This window comes from Drosophila sulfurigaster, chromosome 3, assembly GCF_023558435.1.
Source record: "Drosophila sulfurigaster albostrigata strain 15112-1811.04 chromosome 3, ASM2355843v2, whole genome shotgun sequence".
In the NCBI taxonomy this organism is placed as follows: domain Eukaryota; kingdom Metazoa; phylum Arthropoda; class Insecta; order Diptera; family Drosophilidae; genus Drosophila; species Drosophila sulfurigaster.
The window spans coordinates 43,652,337-43,677,343 of NC_084883.1; the positions used below are offsets into that span (position 1 = coordinate 43,652,337).

Genomic DNA, 25,007 nt, shown 5'->3' on the forward strand with positions numbered 1-25,007 from the left:
CTTCACCAACAAAACAAGAACAACAACAAAAAAACCAAACTACATTTCACACTTTTCTTTCTGTTTCGTTCACATTTTCTCATACTTTTTCTCTGTAGTTCTTTAGCTGTTGCTTTCATTTTCCCGTAGTAACGCTCTTAACTAAATGGAACACGTAAGTCCGGATGTGATCATGAAGATAAGATGCAATCAAATCAATCTGAAATATTTGGGTTTGTTTTGTGTTAGTTTTGTAAGTCCTGGAAACGATACATATCAATGTGGCATATTAATGCTTATCGACATTCCTAAATATTAATTTGATATACATATATAAATATTTAATCAACATATTATAGAGTATATATACAAGCGTATATAGTATATTTATCGAGAACTACACACTGTATAAAGGTGTTATATAGTCGAAAAAAGACTTCCGCAACGTAAACATATCATTGAAAGTTACTGCTGCAAAACTCAAAAACTAAAAAACTGAAAAAAAAAACATATCTTAATTGTTAGGCCCGTTTCACGGTCTTATACCGACCACATATAGTATTGTATTGTTGTTGTTAGCGTTATCAACGTTAAAGCTAGAGATTTATCTGCGAGTTTGAATATGGAACGTAGTGCTTCGTTGACTTATTGCTAAGACATCATTTACGACGATGTCTTTGTCTGATTGTAAAAAGCTGCTTAGTGAAATTACGATGATGAATACAATTAGAGATATATATATTTATCGAATCATATTCTATATATATGTATATAAAATAAAGTTTATTGTTTCAATGTGTTTGAATCGGCAAAAACATTTTTTCCAACTCATTTTCTTTTTCAGTCATTTTGAAATTTCGAAATGTGCAAATTTATGAGAACTTTCAGCAGACAGTTCTCAACGCTAGATGGCGCCACGATGTGCCAGCTCATCAGTCGGTTGAGTCAAGAGAGTAGCAAGGTTTTCCGTTGTTGTTTCTCAAACTGATTCTTAATAAAGTGAAGTTATTTTAGATAATGCTGAAGGCATTGAATAAGCGAATGGAATACACAACCAAGAAACATTCACGGGATATATTAACAAAAGCTGACAAAGCGGTGGAGCGTTTGCTAGTCAGTGGAATTCGAAAAGAATTCCCCGAACATCAAATTATTGCAGAGGAAGGAACTGAAGGTGTGGCCAAAAGCAAGCAGCTCACAGCTGCTCCTACTTGGATCATTGATCCTATCGATGGCACCATGAATTTCCTACACGGCTTTCCACACTTTTGCACTTCGATTGCATTTTATGCAGAGAAGCAAGCGCAGTTTGGTTGGATTCATAATCCACTGCTCAGGCAGACTTATGTAGCTCAAAGGGGAAAAGGATTTTTTTTCAATGATCAGCTTATGCAGGCGAGCAAACAGAGGGATCTAAAGAAGTCGCTCATCTTTGTAGAATGGTCGTTGAAGCTGAATGAAGATCATGTCAATGTGGCCATGGATAACATGCTGAAACTGCTGCCCATTGTGCATGGGTAAGTGGGAATTGAGAAACTGGTTGGGAAGTTAAGGAATCTTTTCTCAGCATTCGCTCGTTGGGATCGACAGCGCTGAATATTGCTCAAGTGGCGACTGGAGCTTGTGATGCTTACATACAGTTTGGTCCACAGATTTGGGACACGGCAGCGGGAGTTTTGATGGTGCGCGAGGCAGGAGGCGTAGTCCTCGATCCTTGTGGCGGAGAATACGATCTGCAATCGCAGCGACTGTTGGCAACATCAACTGCTGAATTGGCCGAGCAATTGATACCAATGTTGACTCAAGTGTTTCCTGATTAAATAAATCGTAAAGCAATCATTGATATAGTACTCAAACGTTATTAGATCGATGTAGGAATATTATTGTTATATTTTTTTGGTTGTAGCGCAAACAAAATTAATGCAGAAGCTCATCAGGTCATTGCTGTTGAGCTTCGGTTCCAGCAAGAGCAGCTCTCCTCCGCCTGCTGCTGCTGGCAGCATTTCAGGGACTTTGGAGAAACATCCAGAGATGAGGAAATCCTCGGGTGACAAATTTGACATGGATCAATGTTTTGAAGTGGGTCTGAAAAGCAGCGAACGTGTGGCCACCAAGTTGATGGAGGCGCTTAAAAAGGACGTCAACAATGAGGTAAAGCCCGCTAAACGAATGCGAATGTTTACAAAATGGAATAGTCGGATTGAGGATATGCTTATTAAGGACATTTCCAAGCAATATCCCACACATCTGTAGGTTGCACTTGGGTGCACATGGTGCTCAGCTAATCTCCATTTCCCTCGCAGCTTTATCACCAAGAATAGACACAAGAATCGTGAAGCAGTTAGCTTGACGGATGATCCCACCTGGTTCATTGATCCCTTGGGTAGCAAAACGAACTTTGTACACGGTTTTCCCTATGCCAACATTAATCTAGCCTTCTGGTTGTTAAAAAAGCCCAGATTCGGCATCGTTTGGAATCCATTGCAGGATGAATGCTACACAACACGCACAGGATTTGGCTCCTTCATGAATGTGAATACTTTGCAAGTCAGCAACTGTAGGAAATTATCCGAAGCCCTGGTCATGTGCGAGGCGAGAACTAAGGCTACTTTTGATTCCAAAGAAATTAGAAAGATAGCACATCAAGTAAATGAGTAAGTTATTACTGGTAATCAGCTTGGATTCTCCTCAATTATTTAACCATTTTCACATCTTAGACTGCGTAGCTTGGGGAGCAGTTCGATGAGCATGTGCATGGTGGCCCAAGGATACGCCGATGCCTACATTGACTTCAACTGTGGTAGCTGGGACATGTCGGCCACCATGCTGCTTGTCAGGGAAGCGGGTGGCATAGTCTGCGATCCTTCGCTGAAACCCTTAGATTTAATGTCCCGACGAGTCTTATGCGCTGCCACACAAGAGTTGGCTGAGGAGTTGGCAGCAGTGCTCGCTTTCTCAGAGGAGCTTAGTGAAGTCCCGCAGCTTGATGAAACTGTGCAGAAAATAAATACTAAGGAAACGGGTAAAACGCAAAGTAAGTACCGGGAAAGGGAAAGTGTAGACAAAAAGTCCAAAGAAGTCTCCCGCCCAAGAATGGTTTATGTCTTACCCAAGTTGACTACAGAATTTCAATCGCCCTCGATGAAATTCTCTGGATATCCTAAAGCTGCACCAACGGACCGAAGAAAGTTTGTAAGGAGCTATCCTACAGATCCAAATTTACCGGGTCAAGGTAGCATTTTCTAGAAAGCTTTGTATATGTCTGTATATGTAAATATATTTAAAATAATTAACATTTAAAAAGTAAATAAATTGTAAATTATTATATGGAAATGTTTCGTTTGGTAAGGCAATGGCTACTGCCACTTAAATCGATGACAAGCAAGTCAAATTGTGCTGCAGTTGATCTAGATAAATGCTATGCACAAATGAATCAACTGGTTGATAAGGCGGCTAAGGTGAGCACTCGACTAAAAGCTGCTTGCTACGAACTGAAGCACCTTTGGTATTTCCCTTTAGCTCATGAAGGAAGCCAGTACGAAAATGCGACTGTATGACACCAAGGGGAATAATACCGCCGACTTGGTCACGGCTACAGATCGCGAAGTTGAGCAGCTGCTCATCAAGGGCTTAAAGGAGCATTTCCCCAATCATGTCTACATAGGCGAGGAGGGAACTGGCGGTGCAGCAACGGGTCGTAAATTGACCGATGCGCCCACCTGGATCATCGATCCTATTGATGGTACTACGAACTTTGTGCACGGCTTGCACTACACTTGTATATCGGTGGGATTCTGGCTAAATAAGCAACCAGAGTTGGCCATTTGCTGCAATCCTATGATTGGACAGAAATTCACCGCACGTCGCAATTGTGGTGCTTATATGAATGGCGTACAAATTGAGGCAAGTGGACAAACCGATCTGGAGAAGTCCATCATATTGAATGAATTGAATTCGGCGAATTTTGAGCCTGAGCTAATGGCCATACAAATGGGAAATTCGCAGAAAATGTTGGAGAAGGCGCATGCGTAAGTGTAGCGGGAATATCTTTGACTTGACATTAATATTATTACTATCAGACTGCGCACAACGGGCTCAGCTGCAATGGATTTGTGCCTTGTGGCCATGGGTGCTGCCGATGGTTACTACGAGTTTTATCCGCATTGCTGGGACACAGCTGCCGGGGTGTTGCTTGTGCGTGAAGCCGGAGGTGTTGTCATCGATCCGGCTGGCGGGGAATTCGATGTGATGGGCAGACGTGTGCTGGCCGCTGCCACCCCGCAGCTGGGTGAGCAAATGGTGAAGCTGCTGGGCGACATGCAGATATATCATGCCAGAGATGATGAGCCTGCTCCAACAAACTAAATCATAGTAGTCAATTTTTCAAATGTTACATTCATTGGGAAATAAATTTTAGTCAGCGTTTCGGCTGATCTTCAATAGTAATAGCATGTAATTACTTGGCAGCATTTGGTTAGACCGTAGACAACAGAGCAGTACAACAGGTGCATCAGAGACAACAACTAAATCAGTATGGCCGATGACAAGGACAAGGACAAGGATAAGGACAAAAAAGCAGAGGAAAAAAAGCGACCCGGTTCGTTAGCGGAAAATGCAGCAACTAGCTATGGCCTCGAGGGTCATGTAGCCACACAGCAAGATCCGCGAGTCAGTGAACTGCGTCGAGCCGAAGACAAAACACAACAAAAGAAAATCGAATCGAAGAGGTCGGAATCGAAGATGGAATTGAAACCGGAATCGAAACCGGAATCGAAACAATCGTCTCCTCCTCGAACACCGAGTCACAATACTCCTCCTATGATAGCGACTCCAACGGGTTCACGCCGCCCCGACGAAAAGTCTTCCCGATTGGTGGTACAAGAGCCGCCTCCGCCTTCAGCTGAGACTCCTCCGCGTAAGTCGTCATTGAAGAGTGAGTCTGTCTCGCCCACTCCACCGCCTCCTCCACCACCACCACCACCAACACCTAAAACACCCGCTGAACAACTGCAACCCGAAACACCTCCTCCTCCACCACCGCCACCGCCAACACCCAAAACACCCGCGGAACAACTACAACCTGAAACACCAACTCCTTCACCACCTCCTTCACCACCGCCACCGCCTCCACCAACACCCAAAATACCCGCTGAACAAGTACAACCCGCAACAGCACCTCTTCCACCACCGCCACCGCCTCTACCACCGCCAGTTCCTATTGCAGTTCCTGTCGAAACAAAAAGCAAAAAGGAAGCGGGTGTCAATAAAACCACCAACACCGACATTAGCTTTGATCCCTCGAAAGAATTCGCCTGCAAGACTACAAATACTGCGGGTAAAATGTACTCCGAGGACGAGGAGGAAGCCAAACCTGTCGAGCCCGTTGCAGCACCGCCACCAAAGCCGCCTCACTCATCGAAACTCGACTTGGACGATATCTTTGCCTTTGCCGTCGCTTTGGTGCGCAAAGCTGGCGACTTTGCACTTGCGTCGAACCATGCAAAGGATAGATTGTCATATACCACAAAGGAGCATGAGCGAGATCTCAATACGAGCACTGACAACGAGATAGAGGAAATGATGATCAAGGAAATCAACGAGAAGTATCCGAATCACAAGTAAGTGTAGCATTCTATAAACTTCTACGACATTTCTAACCCATTTGCCTTGCAGAATTATAGCTGAAGAGGAAGTCTCCAGATCCGAGACGGGTCAGGTGAAGCTAACCACAGAACCCACCTGGATTATTGATCCCATTGATGGCACCATGAACTTTGTGCATCATTTTCCCTACTATTGCATTTCGGTGGCGTTGCTCGTGGACAAAGCAACGGCCTTTGGCATTATCTTTAATCCGGCACTGCAGGAATTTTATACGGCACGCAAGTTCCAAGGCGCCAGGCTAAATGATGAACCGATACACACCAGCGCACAGATGGAACTCAAGGATGCCATGATACTGCAGGAGTACAGCTCGGGCGTGGATGAATGTCGCACTAATGCAGCTTTGCAGAACGCCAGTCGCCTCATCAAGAAGGCCCACGCGTAAGTTGATAGCTTCCCGGACTATCCTAGCTTTAGCTTTCTTTGCAGATTACGTTCGATTGGTTCCTCGGCCATGGGTCTAGCTATGGTTGCTTCGGGCGTGGCAGATGCTTTCTATTTCTTTGGCCTGCACGTCTGGGACATGGCTGCGGGAAATTTGTTGGTCTCCGAGGCAGGTGGCACAGTCATGGATCCCTCGGGAGGTCCTGTGGATCTTATGTCGAGACGTGTTCTAGCTGCAGCTACGCAACCACTGGCCGATCAACTTTCCGCAGAATTGACCCAAAACTATCCCAAGCCAAGGGATGATGAAAGCAGAGTAGTGCCGCCTACCGAACCTGCTACGAAGGATTTCAATGAGCAGACTCAATTTTCCGATTCCAGTCTTTCGCTAAGCTCCTCTGATCGCTCAAGAAAATGAGAATATAAAAACTAATAAGCAATCCAAATGCATGCCAAGAATTCATATCAATAAAATATTTAAGTACGAGTACAAATTTTATTTTTAGAACAATTTACATTAAAATATACAAATTTCACAAAATAATACGAGTTTTGTTGTAAAAAAATAGAATATTTTACCCTTTTATTTTATTGATGAAGTTTAAGGTAAACAGCATACAAAATACTACATTAAAATTGTATATTAAAAATCATTAAAATGCCGAGAAGACTTTTCTTAATGAATTAAATTTCTATATATACAAAATTCATTTACAAAATCAGTTATAATTAATAGGAATAAAACCAATTTGATTTAATTTTAACTTCAAATGTAGCCGCCACACTTCGATGGCGCTTTTGCAAAATCGTGTTATCGATATGCCGCATTTCGATAGGCAATAATTTACAACAGCTGTCAGCTGAGTTTTGCCAGCACTGTCAGCCCTTGGCGGTCAGCTGTTGATAAGCGGAAAAAACCTGTGTGTGGTGTTGGGCGGCGGATACTTAATTAAATTATACATACGCATTCGTCGACTGACTGGTGAAAGAAACACACGAACATTGTGCACAATGGCGGACAGTGTGGATCTGGGCAAGTGCTTTGAAATAATCAACAACTTGACCACAGAAGCAGGCAGAGTGAGTGCAAATTTGTTTATTCGTTTGATTGTTTGTGTGCTGAAATAATCGCCAAGTGTTTTTCCCTAAACAGCTGATAGCACGCAACAATGAGACGCGTCAAGAGTTTGTTTGCAAGTCGGGCGACATTGATTTGGTCACCCAAACCGATCAGGATGTGGAGAAGCTGATTATGAATGGCATTCGCCAGCACTTTCCAGATCACAAGTAAGCAAATGAAGTAATCAGCTGGAAATATCATTATTGAAGCTGTTTCTATCAATGCAGATTCATTGGCGAGGAGGAGAGCAGCACGGGCAACGGTGTCAATAAGCTGACGGATGCACCCACTTGGATCATTGATCCTGTGGATGGCACCATGAACTTTGTGCACGCCTTTCCCCACTCTTGCATCTCGGTGGGCTTGAAGGTGAACAAGGTCACCGAAATTGGCATCATCTACAATCCGATGCTGGAGCAACGCTTCACGGCCCGTCGTGGCCAGGGCGCCTACTACAACGGAAGGCGCATACAGGCCAGCGGACAGCGTGAGATCGGCAAGGCGCTGGTCGTCAGCGAATTTGGCACCACACGCGACGAGCAGAAGCTGCAATTGGTCAATGAGAATTTCGCGAAAATGGCCCGAAAGGTGCATGGGTAAGTTCTTAATTGATTGCTAATATCGAAAGGTCATCTTAATTGACGTTCAAATGGAGTTAGGCTGCGTGCTCTGGGCTCGGCTGCCTTGAACATGGCCATGGTGGCCTTGGGCGCTGCGGATGTCAACTACGAGTTTGGGATTCATGCGTGGGACGTTTGTGCCGGTGACTTGATTGTGAGGGAGGCGGGCGGTGTGGTGATTGATCCAGCTGGCGGCGAGTTTGACATCATGTCGAGACGTGTGCTCGCAGCAGCGACGCCAGAGTTGGCGCAGGACATCGCCAAGGAGTTGACGCAATATTATCCCCAACCACGGGACGATTAAGGCCAAAGGCATTTGCAATCGATGCACGTTCTACTTACTATATATAGCACTGCATATATATAGTATATAGAACAGATTATGATGAGGCAATCTACAAGTATCGCATTTGTTGACTATTAACCAAGTACCTAAAATGAATTTCCAGAATAAAACTCGAGTCATTAACATATACTTAATATACATAACTATACAATTACTAAGCACAGTAGTTTATATATATTTTTTATCAGTTTATTCAAAGACGTTTTGTTTGTTTGCATTCAAGTACTCTTTTTTTTTCTGCTCTGTAATTTTATTACAATCAGCGGCGCTTGTTTTGCAATTTAATTAGTTTTACTTGCTGGTTGTTTTTCTCTTTTCTCTTCCTCTTTTTTATTATATTGTTATTGCAAATATGAGTTCTTATCTATTTTTGTTTATAGCTTACTATTATGCATATTGTTTTTTTAATTTTTTTTAAGTTTTGTTGTTGTAGCTGATAGTAAAGCAATGTTGTTTCGGTTTGGATGAAGTTAGAAAACCTGTGGTTTATCATTCGACAGAGTTCATAGATTCATTTTGCAAAGAACTTTCCTTATCCGGATACCAATTCTCTGATTTTAATCTGAATCTGGATTCTTTATTCTTTAGTCGAGAGGCGCGACTTTTATAATCTTGTTGTGTAGTTGTGCCCTTTTTTTTTGTTTAGTTGATAGCAAAAGCGATTACACTCAATAATGTATTTGTTAATGCATTTATGCATTTGTTGCTGGCTGATTTTTTTTTTTTTGTATTTTTTTATATTTTATTTCTTTTTGTTTGGAGTAGACTGAAGTAGTGACACTTAAACTAACTAACTAGCAACGAGCGAGAGATTTGTTATCATAGGAAGTCGACGTTTTTTCTGTTTTTTTTTTAACACTTTTTTCTTTCTTTCTTTCAGTAGAGTATTGTATAATTTATTTGTTTTGTTTTTCTCTCTCTAAGAATCTCTGTATGTTTAGTATTCTTATTGTACTAACCATAAATACCATTTTAAAATTTGACACATCATTGAAAAATGTAATCAAAGCTACAGTAGGTAAAAAATTGTATCTATGTATTCTCAATATATTTTTGTTTTGTATTTCTGTGTATAATTGAATAAATGTAATTTAAATAAAATACAAAATATTAACGCTACATTCACAAGGTTTTCCATTATGCGCACTGGTTTACAATTCTCTCCATCTTTATCTCTCTTCTCATCTGGAGAATCTGGTTCTGAAATAGGTCTTTTTAAGCAAAGTCAATCTCTGAAGCTATAACATTTAGTTGAGTGTTGTTTACTACGAATATTGCAAATTGTTGTTGTTGTTGTTTTTCAATTTATATAGTATTACTAGTTGTAAGAGTACAAATTCTAGTTCAATAAGCGAAAGGTACACATGGAGCATAAAACGGGCGCTACGGCAAAACTCTATTGAAATCAGATCTTGAACGTAGCTCCCTCTATATAAGTAGTAAGTATATATGTGGTATATATATATATATTTGTTTAATAATATAATCTTGTTTTTCTTCTTTTTTTTTGTTTTTGTTGGTTTTCACACTAATAAAATTTACAAAATGTTCTATATAAATTCAACAATTAATGAAGAGCTTTAAAGATTTTGTTTTGAAGATATATCTATATAACTAGTATGTATCATGATTTGTTGTTGATCTTCTTGTAATACACGAAAAATTTAGCACCAATCTATTCAAAAATTCATCAAACTATTTGATTGTTCCAAGTTATACAAATTAAGCACTTAAAATTATGCGATATTTCTTTTTTGTAAAACGAATATTATGAACACGTTTCGAATGAAAGCGACGTCTGTGGGCCGTCCTTAAGATACACTTTCCAAAAATCATAAATGAAATCGGACACACAATATATGTATGTATATAATGAATAAATTCATTATTCAATATGTTGTTTTTGGAAAGAGCGTAATCATAGCGCAACTTAAAGAAATAATAATCAAGCAAAGTGTTTAAATGTTAAAAAATTAATTTAAATTTATTTACACGCAGATACAATAAACGAGCAAAGAAAATTGGGTCTTTTTGCTTGAACTACGCTAGAATAACTCTAGGTTTTACATAAGTATAGATATATTTATATATATTTGATATAGTTATAAGTAGTTCTTTAATTATACAATAAGTATTCTCTTTTTTTTCACTTTTCACTTTTCATTTTCATTAAAAAAAAACCAGTATTTTTCGAACTTGAACGCTCGCACTTCAGTCGAGTTTTTTTTGTTTTTTGGTTTTTGCTTTGAAAATTGTCCGGCAAAGCTGGCCAATAAAAAAATGTAAGGATTGGGAAATTGGGGAAGTGGGAACGGGAGCGGGAGCGGGGAAAAAGGGTTTTAAAGTAGAGATTTGTTTGCTAGGGAGACGAACTTTGATGAGTTTGACAATGAAATAAATAAATTTTATGTTGCGCATGGGATATGTTCGGCTTGTGCTTTAGCTTTAGCTGGTATTTGATCTCATTTTAACTTTGTTTCGAAATGTGTTTTAACAAATAATCAAACTAAAATTGTAGGTGAGTGTGTGTGGATGTGTTTTTCTTCTCTTTTTTTTCTTGCGAACGCGTTTAACATTGCTAAATATTTACTTGTAGTCGTAGTTGTAGTTGTAGTTTATGCTTTAGTTATAGTTTTACTTGTAGTTAACTATTTTTATCTGTATCTGTATCTGTATCTGTGGATATCTTGTTGAGTAGTTGATGCTGCTGCTGATGCTTTCTTTTCTTTTTTTTTGCTTTGTTTTTCTGCCAACACTTTTTGTTAATGCTAATTTTACTTAAACACGTAAAGCGAACAGCTCTCTCGTTAGGGCGGGGGAACTGACGTCGCGTCTCTCTCTCCGTGTATGTGTCTACAGCTCGTCATCCGCCTTGGGTATGTCGAAGATCTCGGCAAAGAGCGGCGGCAGGCGCAGCTTGGTCCAGTTCATTCGCAGCCAGTCTAGATGTGAGAAGTGCTTGGCCCCCAGCGACCTCAGCTCCGGTATCTTAGCCTCCAGCGCTGGCATCAGTTGCAGCGCCTGCGTCGATCCCGCTCGGGATCGCAGGATCTGAACACGCAACGCTTCGGCGACGAGCTCACGGGCACGGGCAATCACCTTGGGCTCGCTGAGACCCGCCCGATCCGAGGCAAGCAGCACCATGGCCGAGAAGAGACCGATCTCAGTGTCGCTCAGTCCATACGCATTCAGTGTGTTGGCAAAATTCAGCAGGGCATTCACAAAGTCAGTCTGTAATAATGATGAGAGTGTTGAGTATTTGTGAATTACATAACAAGTAAGAAAACTGCAGTCGAGTGTACTCGACTGTGAGATACCCGCTACACATTTTGAAGAAAGGCAAAACAGCGCGGCATATTCTTAAAATATACCAAAACATATACCATAAAAATTCTAAAAATATGTCTAATGGTATATTTTGTACATTGGTATAGTACAACATTAAAATAATACCTTAGAGTACAAAATATAACGGATTGTCAGATAAAGCAGCTAAGACCCCTAGTAATAAGGCACTTTTGTATTTCTTTATCAATTTCGACAATTTTTATCTGATCGGAACCAAGGATCACAAAGACTATAGTTATTATTGAAACACTTGATCGAAAATATTATATCTCGAAAAAAATGATGTCTCTATTTCTTATAGTCTCTGAGATCTAGCTGTTCAGACAGATGGACGGACAGACAGACGGATATGGCTTTATCGTCTCGGCTGTTGACGCTGATCAAGAATATATATTGAAAAGAAAAACAATTATATCTCTATTTCTTATAGTCTCTGAAATCTAGGTGTTCATATAGACGGACGGACAGACAGACAGACAGACGGATATGGCTATATCGTCTCGGCTGTTGACGCTGATCAAGAATATATATTTTTTATTAAATCGGATATGCCGGATATATGTTACAAATATTTCTTGCCCTCACAAAGTGATAATACCCTTCTATCCTATGGGTAGCGGGTATAAAAAGATTTTACAACGTACATCGTAGAGTATCTCGAGCTGCTGGCGGGTCAGATATGCGCCATCGTCCAGCGTCAGCGTCGTATCGTTGATCAGACGCGCCACATGCGTCAGCCACACCTCGAAGAAGCCCAGCTTGATGAGTATCAGTTGGTCGTCCTGCGTGAAATCACAGAAGCCAGGTACGCGTTTCGCGAACTCCACAATCCGTTGCACGCCGGGCGTCACGCGTGCCGAGAACTGTTGCCACAGCCAGATCTTCTGGAACTCCAGACTCTCCGCCACAGTGGTGACAATCTGCAAAGTCAATAATGTGAAGATTGGTTAGTGAGTGATGTATATATATATCGGATTTCATGAAATTTAAATATGAATTAGATTTCATGTAGAACTTTATAGTCAAGTTATGGCAAGTAAGAAAGCTACATTCGAGTTTGCTCGACTGTGAGATACACCTCAATCCATTTTGAATAACCGCAAAATACTGCGGTATTCATTTTAAAATATACAAAATTTATATACCACAAAAATCCTAAAAATATATCAAAGATAATATGATACAGTACAACATTTAAAATATACCATATATATATATTCTCCGCTGTTGACCGTGATCAATAATAATATAATATGTATACTTAATATATAATATAATATGTATACTTCTTCTGCCTGTTTCATACGATTCCTGGAGGAACACAGTTATAATACTCTTCTACCCTAAGTGTACTCGAAACACTTCCATTTTCAATGAAAGCAAAAGAGTCAGCTAATATTTTTAAAATATACCAAATTTGTACCGAATATACAAAAATATACCGAGGAATATATATGTATATAATTTATGGGGTCACAAAATTATAATAGCCTTTCATTTTAAATGAACTTTGGATTTGAAAAAAAAGTTCATTAATTTCAATTAGCAAATTAGTAAATATAAGGAATTTGCTATCATTGAATCAACTATGAATTTTAGTATTTTTTTCTCTACTGCTACTACAAAATTCTATTCATAAAAGAAATTGGCGACGCTTGATAAAAATGTACTTGAAACAAGACTTTTGTCGTCGGTCTAAATGTATTTATGAGGTTGCAATAAACAGTATACGTTTAATTAAATTATTAACATAAATAAAGAAGTGTGACTAATTAAATTTATCTAAATTTAACAAAATATATTTGCACTTTCACTAAATTTTCAGCATTAAAGAGATTTATGTCACGATGAAGGATAAAGTTCTTCTTGAATCAAGATTAAATACTCTTGGCAATACTTACGCCATTCTGTGGCACGGAGACGGGACGTCGCATCAGTTCGCGTGTGAGCTCCTCGGTGTAGGAGCAGTTGAGGCGATGCGCCTGCGAGACGCACATGATCACATCGTAGACAGTCAGTTCGTTGCCGGTGGCGAGGCCATCGTGATGATCGTGTGGATGGCACATGGCCACCTGGGTCATTGCCATATCACTGCTGCTGCCCATGTTGACCAATTGCTGATGATGGTTGCCCACAACTACAGCTGTTGCATTGCTGTTGTTGTTACCGTTATTGCTGTTGTTATTGTTGTTGTTGTTGGCACTATTGCAACCGCCCAGCTCCGATGGCGATGAGGCAATCGAACACATTTGTGGCGTTTGTGGTGTACTTGGTGTATTCACGCGCACACTGCTCGCATGCGGTTGTTGCTGTTGTTGCTGCTGTTGCTGTTGTTGTTGCTGCTGCTGTTGTTGTATTAGATTTGTATGCAAATTATTGGCACTGGTATCATCCACATTGAGGGGCGTGCTGCTGGCTGCGGCGGATGCAGCGACTGCTGCTGCACCGTTCAGCTCACGTGAACGCTTGGGTACGCGACCATAACGCACAGCTGCAAATAAAATTAAGTTATAAATTCAAACAAAATCAAGCAGCTTCTGTCAGTTGTGTACCTTTTATCAGCTGCGCGCAGCGCTTAAAAGTATGCTACACTGAATATGCATATTTTACTGCTCAGTAATTGAGCAACCCAAAAAGTGCAGCATACTTTCGGGCGAACCTTTTAAATATTCATATGAAAATATCCCTTCGTTTGGCTGAGTACATTAATTAGGGAAATAAGTTGATTTCATTTCTTGGGGACTGTTCAATAATTAAAACGCTTTTGGGGACTTGGCAACATTGACGATTAGTCATTAACATTTAAAATGTGCGTCAGTGATGTGTACCAAAATGAAGCAATTTATTAGTTTCTAAAAGCAATTTAAATTTAATGCCCAAGCAAAATGCCGCACAATAAAACTGGCACACGCATAAATCTTAAGCACACACACAACTCAACACACAAACACTCATCTAAATACGCACAAAACAGACATTTGTAGCGGCGAATGGGAAACAAAATTCTTGTGATATCTCAACTAGAAAATTTGTACTAAAATCTTATTTTATTTTCGAGGGTTTATTTTTTGTGTGTGTGATTTTTTTTTTTGCAACAAATTTGTTATTTGTTGTTGGCAATGTTCATTAGCTTGTCTGTTTAGTTTTCACCAAAGCAAAACGAAACAAATTGCAAAAAATGCTCAACGTGAAATTTCTTTTGTGCAACCAAATACACAGCATATTTTATTAATTAAAATCGCATTTGCCTTTTGGCTGGCAGACAGCAGCAGAGACAGCGACAGCAACAGCGACAGCAGCTGCTGCTCCAGTTGTTGCTGGCTTTCAACTGGTGGAGCTCTACGCTCTACGTCGTCACTCTACGCTCACTTTATCAGTGGGACATTGACCCACTGTGCTCAATATAAAAAAACTGTCGGCAACTGATTTTGTTGCTTGTGCGTTTTCTTTTGCTTTTGCTTTGTCTTGTTATTGTTATTGTTGTTGCTGTTGTTGTGGTATTCGCCACAGACACAGACACAGACAGACAGACACAGCAAGAGCGCCAGAGGCGGCATCAGTTTCAGCAACAATCCGAAAGATACATTCGTATTGAGTTGCACTAATCACAAAAGCGTGCGGCTGTTCAAGTTGTGCAAAGTGGTCAACGGTTTGGCTAACAAACAAACTACAGCAAATGAGTCAAGCAAAAAAAGAGTTGCTCAACAAATTGCGCATACGCAGCGGGTGCCCGGAAAAGTCGAGACTGTCTGCGTGGGAAGCGAGTGTGTGTGTGTGTGTGTGTGTAAGTGTGAAGAAAACAAGCAGACAGCGAAAGATGATCGTTGCGTTAAGTTGGTCAACACATTGACCCACATCTGTTGTTGTTGGCCACTTTGTCATTTTTGCTCTCTGTGTGTGGAACTCACTCTCAGGCCTTGTCGCAAGTTGCAGTCACGCTTTTGCTTTGCATCAGTTTTGATCATCTCTCGTTAATTGTCACAGCTCGTAAATTAATTATGACATAATAACTACACACACGCACCTACATAAATAGTTGCATTTTGTGTATCGTTGTTGTTGTTATTGTTATTGTTATTGTTGCCTCCACACCACCTTCAACTCTGTTAATTGTTTGTGGCGGGCGCTTTGCTCTGTTTATTTTAAGGTGGCTTCAATTAGCAGCTCATTGCGATGCTGTTGATGCTCACAATGATGATGATGATGGCAGCTGCACGATTTGTTTATTTATCGCCTGTTGTGCAGATTTTTTTGTGAACCTCATATAAATTTTGTTTGCTCTCCGCATCTCAAGGGTATGGACAAACACTTCCAGTGCCATTTGAAGCTGTCAAGAAGTGGAGCAGCTCATTGACCAGCATTTCAATATGAAATAGTCAAACAAACAGTCAGCAGGTGTCCAAAAAGTAGCTCGCAAAGTGTTACTCATTAAAATCCTTATCTTATCTACCTCAAACACAGAGTGAAAATTGATTTTAAACATTTCATTGGACAACAAAATCATTTTTTTAAGCTTCAAGAACAGATGAGGAAATTGTATTAATAACAAAAATAATGTGATTCTTATGGCTTCAAATAACACATACTAAGTTCTTTCAATAATATATTAAAATACATTTTAAATACTTAAGATCAAAAAGATATACAAGTGCATTATGTTTGCAAATTCTGCTTTAAAACAAAGCAAAGTTTTTATAACTTTTAGAAACAGATTTTCTTAAAATTGTATATTAATTTGATTCGTCATTTCATTAATAGAAAGTTTAATCAAAATTGTTTATTTAAAAACATTTTTGGTGAAAAGATGTTAAAGTTTAAATATTTTGATGTCTATTCTGCTTAATCTTAAAGCTACAAATTTATATTAGCACTTATTTTATTTGTTAATTCATATTCATATAATAATATTTTCTTACTCTTTTTCAAAATTCATTAGTGCTTCAAATTTTTAGAAACAAATTTTAAAATTGTATTATAAAGTTAGCGTGCTTTTCATTTATTATGTGTTTATAACCCATACTAATTATTTTATTTCATTTTTTATATTATATATTTATTAATAATTACGCAATGATTCACAAATAGAATAAGATGCCAATTATATTTGGTAATTTTCAATTAAGCTGAATTCGCATCAAAATAGTTAAGCTTCAACATCTTGTTAGGAAAATCTTAAAGAATTTTGTCCAAAAGTTCTCTCAATGAATCATTTGAGTTCGATTCGAAATGTATTTGATTTCTACAAAAATACTTGAGCAAATGTTGTGCCAAGCATTTGACATAAAACGTGTGCTAAACACACAGTTCATTGAGGTCCAACTAAATTAGGTATGTATAGAACATGAGATGCTATATTTTATTACCCATAATCTGTAACATTAGCTATTCAATCGTGCCAGCTTAGTCGACTTGCTCCACATTTAAGACTGTCACCTGCCAGCTGTCTTCCCCCTCCCCTTCCCCTTTGATCTATACTACCCACAACCTGGCAGAGTGAACTGCCTCCCACAAGCATTTCCATTTGGTTTGTGGCACTCGACACGAGTGCAGGTCAACATCATCCATTATACACAGAACAGTCCAGAGTAGAACGGAGCAGAACAGAGCTGAGCGAAGCAGTCACATAAATAAGACTAAGCCTAAACTTCTTTTCCTGCTAAAAGCATCTTAAGTGATTTAGTGCAGCCAAATGGCTCCAATGCTCAGCGGCCCAATGACCCAACCGTGCGACAGAACGTCAGAGAAAGGCAGTCAACGCAACAGAGGGGAGCGTAGAGGAGGGAGGAAAGTAAACTTGTTTGGATGCAGCATCCATCCATCTATGTGGCAGCGACGACTTCGAAGCCAAGGAAGGATTTGGGTCACTGAAATGTGAAGCGGCAGCCCGTAAAGTGGCCCAAATGTTGCCCACTTTTGACCGTAGCGCTGTTGGCCATTAGCATGCGAAGCTCAAGCCAACTGCCAACCGGGCAGACATCAACTACCAGCCAACAACAACAACAACAACAATCAAAGCATATACATAATCACACACAAACACACACACACACTTTTAGTTGATTTCATGTTGTTTTGTTTTTTTTTTTGGTTTTTGGCTTTATTGTGCGCATGAATGGGCCCGGCCCCGGTTCCGTCCCCTCTTCCCCACTTCTCTCTTCCTCTCTGTCTCTCACACTGCCCCACTCACATCATAGCACCGGCATAATTTGGCCTGTAGTTGCTGCTGACCTCGTTTGAGGTCGTTCATTCACCTGTCGCTGCTGCTGTTGCTGCTTCTGTTGTTGTTGTTGTCGTGGCTGTTGTTTTTGTTGGTGTCGCTGTCGCCGGGGCTGCACTTTATGCACTCCACATTTGCATATACACACTTTACTTGTGTGTGTGTGTGTGAGTATCGGTCGCTATGTTTACCCAGTTACGAAATTGTCCAAAATGCTCTGCGGCTTACTTGGGTGAAAGTTTGTTTTTGTTCCCGCTGCCAAAAAGAATAAACAACTATGCAGGCCCAACTTTTAGTATGTCGTTGCTAGAGTTAACTAAAGGGTGCATTCGCTATTCAAAAGTATTTGTAACATTTTCCAAAATTAAATATTGGTCTCGCAAAAATAAAGAAAATATTATAAATTGATTAATTATCTCAACTTCCTTGGCACGCTTTTCAGTACTTTATACAATAACAACGAACTAATAATCACTAAAGAATTAAATACTTTCGTTCACTGCATTAGTTGGCGTCAATCAAATCGATAATCCATTAATTTTTATTTTGGATGTAACAGTGTTGCCGTATCGCCAGACTACGATAAATCAAATGCAGCACGCTGCAGTGTTGCCAATTTATTGTGTCAGAAAAAGTTAAGTTGGCAACGCTGCAGCAGATCGTCAGTCATCGAGCTTTTTATCGTTAGTTATCGATAAAACAGTGCATTAAAAGAAATTTTGTGTACTTAAAAGTGTTGAAAAACTTGGGTAAAGTGCAATAAGAAAGGTCGAAAGTGCTGGAATAAAGGGTATGTCGTCTTCGTTTTGTTGCCGTTGTTGGCGTTTATTTCTTCAATTTGTTTGCTTTTGTTTGCAGCAAGGTGTGTCGGTGTTTGCGCTTGTGGTGTGCGTGTCTCAGTGTGTTTGTGTGTGTGTGTGTGTTGCTAGCTTGTATCTGGAGCAGCTAAAATTGTTAGTTGCGTGCTAAATTTGTTGCCAGTCTGCGAGCAACAACACGCACACAAACACACTCTACTCTTTCACACACACACACATGCGCACAGCAGCCGCCCACCCGCCTTTTGTCCGTAAGCGAAAAAATTGTGTCAAGCAATTTGCGTATATTATTGCAACACTATTGTTGTTGCCCGTCGTTGCTGTTGTTGCTATTGTTGTAGTCGTTTTCATGTTTTCATGGAGCCAATTGCAGTTTAATGAGCGTTAAAAGTAAATTTGCGCCATTTGGCATGGCGTAAGTTTTATTATATGTGTGTGTGAGTGTATGTGTGTTTAATCCCTGCCCGCCGGACAGTTGTGCACATAGCATTGATAGTTGCAAACGAAATTATCGCGGTCGAACCACATGCCCAACTCACAGAAGCCCAACACGGGACACAACTCCACACAGGTCCAAAAGAGGCGACAATGCTCGGCATTAGGTATAATCTGGCCAGGAAATTGGCAACTCACTTCTTGGTTTTCACAATGACTCGGAGCAGGACTCGGCGATGGACAAAGACCAGGACATGGCGACGGACTCGGTGATGGACCCGGTGATGGACTCGGTGATGGACTCGGAGTTGGACTCGGTGATGGGCTTGGCGATGGACATGGTGATGGACCCGGTGCTGGTTCAGGAGCAGGACATTCACCATCAATGCGTGGACACGAGCCCGGCACACAAGCTAGCACATTGATGTCAAACACTTGTCCAGCTGGGCAGAGAATGCGATCGATGGTGTTAACGCCACACAAATAGTATCTGGTGCAATCCGTGCAATCAGGAACCACATCGCCAGCTGCATGCCCGGCACAGACACAGAATCCTTTGGTGTCGCAGCCAGTGATGGGATTGAATTGGCCTTCAGCCTGGTAAATGGCCAAGAGTAGGACCGCAATCAACGTAAAGAGGAGCTGCAGAACTTTGAAAAGCAATCTCTTGAAATTGGCCAAGTGCGATTTTTATTATGTGCTTGCAGAAACATTACCGAGCTTCATCATCAGAGAGAGTTGAGTTTGCCGTCTCACGAAAGAATATCAACTGATGGCATTGCAAGTGCAATCCTAGACAATTTATATGATTTTCTTTGCCCATCGACTGCTTAAGATAGAGCGGAAACGATAAGGATTTTATTGACTGAGCTCTTGACCTGCCTCAAATCGATTGAATAACTCCAATTGATAAATAATTCAAATAGTTTTAAGTGAGTTTGCTGTTGATAAGTTCTTCAAACATGCAGCTTTGTAGTTTGTGCTGCAATTCTAATGGAATTTCTTAGATAAACAAGGAAGAAGTTCTTGATAAACTCTTACGAGATATAAAAACTTACAATTGCGATTATAATGTAGCATATTGAATGATTATAACGAGTATTACATACATACAAAAATGTAAAAGATTAAGTGAGGCAGTTACTTTTTATGTAATAGGATTTTAGTGATATATGTATATAAATAGTTCCATCGCATAAACATTCAATATCAATATCATTGGTTGAGATACATATAATAGCATTTTAGTGATAGAAATAATATAATTAGTTCCATTACTTAAACATTCAGTATAATTTTTATACTAATAAATCGAAATCTTTACTATTGCTTAGAACATATTTATATTTTAGTAATAGGAATAATATAACTAGTTCCATTACACAAACACTCAGTATACTTTTTATACTAAAAAAACCAATATCTTTACTAATGCTTGACTTATCCTTTTAGAGTTCACCTTGTTTCTAAAATTTCCAAACCCTTCTATAATAATAGTATATTAGTGATGGGAATAATATAACTATTTGCATTAGATAAATACTCAGTATACTTTTTATACTAAAAAATCAATATCTTTACTATTGCTTGAGACAGATATTCTGAAGTGAAGTATTTAGTGAAATAGTTCCATTACGTAAACATTTAGTATACTGTTTATACTATAAAATCAATATCTTTACTATAGCTTGAGCAACCGTTTTAGACTTCACCTTATTGATTCTTTTTAAAGTAGCTCAAACTTAGCTTGAACAGTTTCCATTAAATGTGCCTTATTTAAATGTGAAATCTTAACGAAGAAGCTTTAGTATGCAAGCTTTTACATTGATTGCCCATCTGTCAGACCGTTTGATTCGGATTTATATTGCCCCCGTTAACCATTTTAAGACATGCGCCACAAACATTCCAGCAGGTCATCTCTTGTGTCTGCTGACCACTTTTCGACCTTTTTTGCATAAATTGAATGGCAGTAAAATTACACAAAGTCCCACGCATTGAATCAATGTTCGCAACCCAAAAAAAAATGCGCAAAAAACATAAAATTTTGCCATTCATTTTGGGGCCACATCAAATACCAAAAATACAAAAGCCAAAGAGCCAAGAAGCCCAAAAGCTGAAGTCAAACAAATTGCCAGAGTCTGCAACTAATCGCCTTAGGTGAGGCATATGATATATAGATAGATAGATAGAGTGCGGCGATGGCGATGTGTTTGCCACGTGTGTGTTGCCCATTCGATTCGTTTGGAATTTGTGCCTAAATCAGGCAATAAATGCAACTGGAGAGGGGAGGGTGAGGGGAGCAAGAGCTGAGCGAATATGAATAAAAAATCAGCAAGAAATCAAAATCAGTCAAGGCATATGCAAATTTTGAACTGACCTACTCCCATATGAAAAACCAAATGAAACACGCACGAAACAGCAAATCGAAAGAGACGCCCCAAAAGAGTTATAGATACAAACACACACATGTATAGATACAGATACAGATACAAACACGCGTACAAATTCGAATTTGAATCAGCAAAAAAAAATGAAGCAGAATATGCAGATATTTATGTAAAGTGCGTACGATGGATGGATGATGATATCAACTGAGGGCGTTGAACGATCTGCTGAATGATCGTTTAAATATATATACTATATGAGAACGTGTGTGTTTGTGTTGCTCGGTCAATCAGTCAAAAATTGTGCGGCTGTTGGGCAATCAGATAAACGGCAAATTGTCGGCAATTAACGTGTTCATTATGTGTGAGTTGAGTTCGACTCTCGACATCTACTCGATTCAACTTCAAGCTGAGTTCTATATCCAAAAAGGAAAAAACGTTAAGCCGCTTAGCCGGCAATCGGAGAAAGGCTTTCTTCTTGTTGTCCCATTCAAAATGGGTTGAGTGCTGTTTTGGCTTGCTTGAAGAGGTGTAAATGGTTTGGTTCTGTGTCGGCACAGATACATCTTCTGACCCGGCTCTCCACTTGTCACTTGCCAGTTGCCACTTGCCACTTGCCCCGCCCCTGTCCCGTGTCTTCAACTCTGTCATTTGCTGACAGCGATGTGATGACAAAAATAGTTTTTTTTTTAGTTTTTCAAACTGCAAAAACTGCCTCATTCACAGAAGTTTCCCCTTCGCTCTGGCGACATAACTATTTTACAGATACTCGCTTGGCAAATGTATCTCTCAGATATATACGAATACATGCGACGGAATACGTACATATAATTCACTTAAGCGCGTTCAACGAAGCGGGATGAATGACCTCAATTTGAATAGTTGTCCATCCATCCATCCGTCCGTCCGTCCGTCTGTCCGTCCGTCGTCTCTTCATCTCTTCTGTCCGTCTGTCGTTTATGTGCTTGTCTTTTTTTTTTTTTCTCGTTCCATGACTGACTTTTTGGGTGCCATTTAAATCAACGTTGCCGACCGACGACGACGCCGCCGCCTACTTTGGACAGTGGCTTTTTAACCGCTTTTATCTTCACTCTTCACTTCTCACTTTGCTTTGTATTTATTCTTATTTTCTGTCTGTGTGTGTGCTTGAGTGTATTTTCTTTATTGCATTCTTGTAAAATTATTCAAATGCTCTACAATTTTCGGGCCAGTTTTCTCCGCTGCAAACACGTCAAGCGCAAGCGAAATTGAGGTTATAATCATAACTGCTTTACCCCGATCCCCGCTGTCCCCGCTGCCCCTCCACCTCGCTGGGAAAGGAGTGGCCTATAGCCAGAGTGAATCTGTGCTCACCCAGCCCCGCATCCGTTCCATCTCCATCAACGCTTTTATCTGTTTGACACAATTTTCTGGGCACAGCACAGCGCAAAGTTGAGGCTGCTGCTGCTTCGGTTGCCTTCTCTCTGCCAGATTTTTGTTTAGTGACACAGTTTAGATTACACACACACACACACACACACACGCTGTCACACACACACATGTAGCTAGAGTGGAGCGTTCTCTTTTTGATATGTATATATGGTATATTTTGACTACCTAATTAGATAAAAAATACAGTTGGCTGCCGTTGGCGCTGCTTATGCCCCATGGGAGGTGTTAAAAGTTGCAGTCACTTTTGCCCCAATGCGGAGGCGTTGCCACCACAAAAATACAAAAAAAAAAGAAAAAACGAGGCTAGAGTGGGGGGCGTGGCACTGTGGAGTGTTGAGTGCTGTGACAGCTGGAAAGTGAGTTAACTCTGTCTGCACTCGCTTCTATTAGATTGTCTCTCTTCATGTGTATGTGTGCGTCCTACTTTGAAGCTGTCCAAACAGACAGTAATGTTGCATACATATTACATACACACATACACATACACATACTTATACCATACAACAAATGAGGACAACTTTGTTGCTATTTGATTAGGGCCACATTAAGTGCAAATATGTCGGGTTGTAAAAAGTTTTATTTTCAAAGATGTCCCAAGCAAAGTTGCAACCAGCCAACAATAGATTGCGGCGAGTCCCGGATATTTTTGTTTATCTGATGATCTTTATCGCAGCACGCTCAAGTGGAGCATTGCCATCGAGTTTATATATCAGATTTGTAAACAATTTCCACTTTTCCAGGCTGCTATCTGATATGCTAATATTGCAATTATGTGAGAGAGGGAACAAGAGTTATTGGATAGATTTAAAACGATCTTCACAGTCTACCTATGATCATTAAATATTGTTTTCGATTTAAATTATATTCATTCAGTTAAAACTTTAGTTAAATGCTTGATCTATCAACACTCTTTCAGTTTTATCTGTTTTGTCATTTAATGTTGCAATAACATTAGATAGAAAAATATTTTAGATTTACTTACTAGAATACAATTCTATATTAAAAATGGAATGCCAATCTTTATTTTGAGCACATCTTAAACCTAGAATTCCAGTTTGTTAAAATCGTTAAACAATATTTTGGTCTTCAATCATAATTTTGATATTACAACCTTTTTTTTTTAGATCTAAAACCTTTTGTGTTTAACTTTGATATAAAAAAGTCATGAATCAAGAATTTATTCTTGATCTTAGCACGATTTTTTTGTGACATGTGACAACCTGGTATCAAATATACCAAATATAGACTTCGGCATGTTCTAGTATTTTGGTACATTTGTAGCATGTGGTTTAATTAAAAATGGATAGTGGGTATCTTCTCGTCAAGCACACTCGACTGTAGCTTTCTTACTCGTTTTTTAAGTGCAATCTATAATTTGTTTGACGTTTTTAAACTGTTATCCTTTATCACTCAGCTTAAGCAACTCATATAATTCGCATTACACGTAGAACAAAGACTCATGCTGGGAGTGTTCTGAAGCATTAAGGAACACTCGACGTGCATCTTTGAGATGCCGACACACAACACACGCTCTTTACTATGCCATTAAAGCTCGGTACACTTTGACATAATTTCATTGTTCAATCATTGGCCTGTCTGTCTGTCGGTCTGTCCTTTTTGCTGTCGCTGAACTCTGTCGAAGGAGCAGCGAATTGAAGTCGGTAGCTCATTAAGCGTTTATTGAACTCGATGGTACATCAAAAAGTGAAGTGGAAGTGGGAATTACAAATTGCAAATTAAGATGGAAATGAAGAATGCAGCACACACACAAAAAGCAATTGAAATGGAGCTGTGAAAATGCGACATTTAGATGATTCTTAGTGCACATTTTTTTTGGTACGATTTAAATGATTTCTCAAATGAGCGGAAGCAATTTCAACTGTAAACAAGTTGAGGGAACGAACGGCTAACGGGACGTATGAGTAATGCCAAAAGTTATGCAAATGCCGACGTTGGCGGACTGCTTATCAAATATTTGAACTAAAATGTGTAGCTAAATTAAAACAAACAGCAGTGGCACAACGGCACTTCTAAGACATCAGACAACAGTCGCCAAAAAAAAGAAAAACAAAAACAAAAATAGCAAAAACAAAAATAGAAGAAAATAAAAAGTTTGCGTCGCGATGCTCCAATTTGATAAGCGTTGGGCGCATTAGCAATTAGCGAATTAAACGCTGGCCGAGCAACCGACTAACCGAGCTGGCGAGCAAATCGAGTCGAGTCGAGTCGGGTTGTGCTATAAATGTTTCCATGAGCTAAAT

At 39.7% G+C, this 25,007-nt stretch overlaps 7 protein-coding genes across 13 annotated transcripts in view; 5 read left to right on the forward strand and 2 right to left on the reverse strand.

Moving 5' to 3' along the window:
- The first annotated feature begins 132 nt into the window (after positions 1-132).
- Positions 133-2,003, forward strand: LOC133840459 (inositol monophosphatase 2-like). Of its 2 annotated transcripts, none has more exons than XM_062272305.1 (3): positions 133-940; positions 994-1,496; positions 1,547-2,003. In XM_062272305.1, the coding sequence occupies exons 1-3, from the start codon at positions 842-844 to the stop codon at positions 1,797-1,799; spliced, it is 855 nt and encodes a 284-aa protein (XP_062128289.1). In that variant the 5' UTR covers positions 133-841; the 3' UTR covers positions 1,800-2,003. The 2 variants fall into 2 exon arrangements, with proteins under 2 accessions (XP_062128289.1, XP_062128290.1); XM_062272306.1 differs by having other exon boundaries at positions 1,632-1,818.
- On the forward strand, positions 1,900-3,312 carry LOC133840454 (inositol monophosphatase 1-like). The gene is made up of 3 exons (XM_062272292.1): positions 1,900-2,228; positions 2,283-2,633; positions 2,697-3,312. The coding sequence occupies exons 1-3, from the start codon at positions 1,900-1,902 to the stop codon at positions 3,223-3,225; spliced, it is 1,209 nt and encodes a 402-aa protein (XP_062128276.1). The 3' UTR covers positions 3,226-3,312.
- On the forward strand, positions 3,302-4,544 carry LOC133840458 (inositol monophosphatase 1-like). The gene is made up of 3 exons (XM_062272304.1): positions 3,302-3,437; positions 3,499-4,007; positions 4,059-4,544. The coding sequence occupies exons 1-3, from the start codon at positions 3,306-3,308 to the stop codon at positions 4,342-4,344; spliced, it is 927 nt and encodes a 308-aa protein (XP_062128288.1). The 5' UTR covers positions 3,302-3,305; the 3' UTR covers positions 4,345-4,544.
- On the forward strand, positions 4,494-6,521 carry LOC133840447 (inositol monophosphatase 1). 6 transcript variants are annotated; one of them, XM_062272280.1, is made up of 4 exons: positions 4,494-5,059; positions 5,144-5,597; positions 5,653-6,024; positions 6,073-6,521. In XM_062272280.1, exons 1-4 carry the CDS (start codon positions 4,513-4,515, stop codon positions 6,443-6,445), a joined length of 1,746 nt encoding a protein of 581 aa, XP_062128264.1. In that variant the 5' UTR covers positions 4,494-4,512; the 3' UTR covers positions 6,446-6,521. The 6 variants fall into 6 exon arrangements, with proteins under 6 accessions (XP_062128264.1, XP_062128263.1, XP_062128265.1 ...); XM_062272279.1 differs by having other exon boundaries at positions 4,494-5,002; positions 5,081-5,597; XM_062272281.1 differs by having other exon boundaries at positions 4,494-5,002; positions 5,093-5,597.
- Positions 6,522-6,919: 398 nt separating this feature from the next.
- LOC133840475 (inositol monophosphatase 1) lies at positions 6,920-8,242 on the forward strand. The gene is made up of 4 exons (XM_062272329.1): positions 6,920-7,107; positions 7,181-7,314; positions 7,375-7,743; positions 7,807-8,242. The coding sequence occupies exons 1-4, from the start codon at positions 7,039-7,041 to the stop codon at positions 8,069-8,071; spliced, it is 837 nt and encodes a 278-aa protein (XP_062128313.1). The 5' UTR covers positions 6,920-7,038; the 3' UTR covers positions 8,072-8,242.
- A 585-nt stretch (positions 8,243-8,827) lies between these two features.
- Positions 8,828-25,007, reverse strand: part of LOC133840474 (ecdysone-induced protein 78C) — a 49,870-nt gene continuing 33,690 nt past the window's right edge. Inside the window, 3 exon segments of the mRNA XM_062272328.1 lie at positions 8,828-11,344; positions 12,106-12,381; positions 13,363-13,952. Of these exon segments, the coding sequence (XP_062128312.1) occupies positions 10,967-11,344; positions 12,106-12,381; positions 13,363-13,952 (1,244 nt within the window). The 3' untranslated portion in view covers positions 8,828-10,966.
- LOC133840476 (putative uncharacterized protein DDB_G0290521) lies at positions 18,810-19,961 on the reverse strand. Its single transcript, XM_062272330.1, has 2 exons — positions 19,648-19,961; positions 18,810-19,581 (listed from the first exon to the last, which is right to left on the reverse strand). Exons 1-2 carry the CDS (start codon positions 19,658-19,660, stop codon positions 18,950-18,952), a joined length of 645 nt encoding a protein of 214 aa, XP_062128314.1. The 5' UTR covers positions 19,661-19,961; the 3' UTR covers positions 18,810-18,949.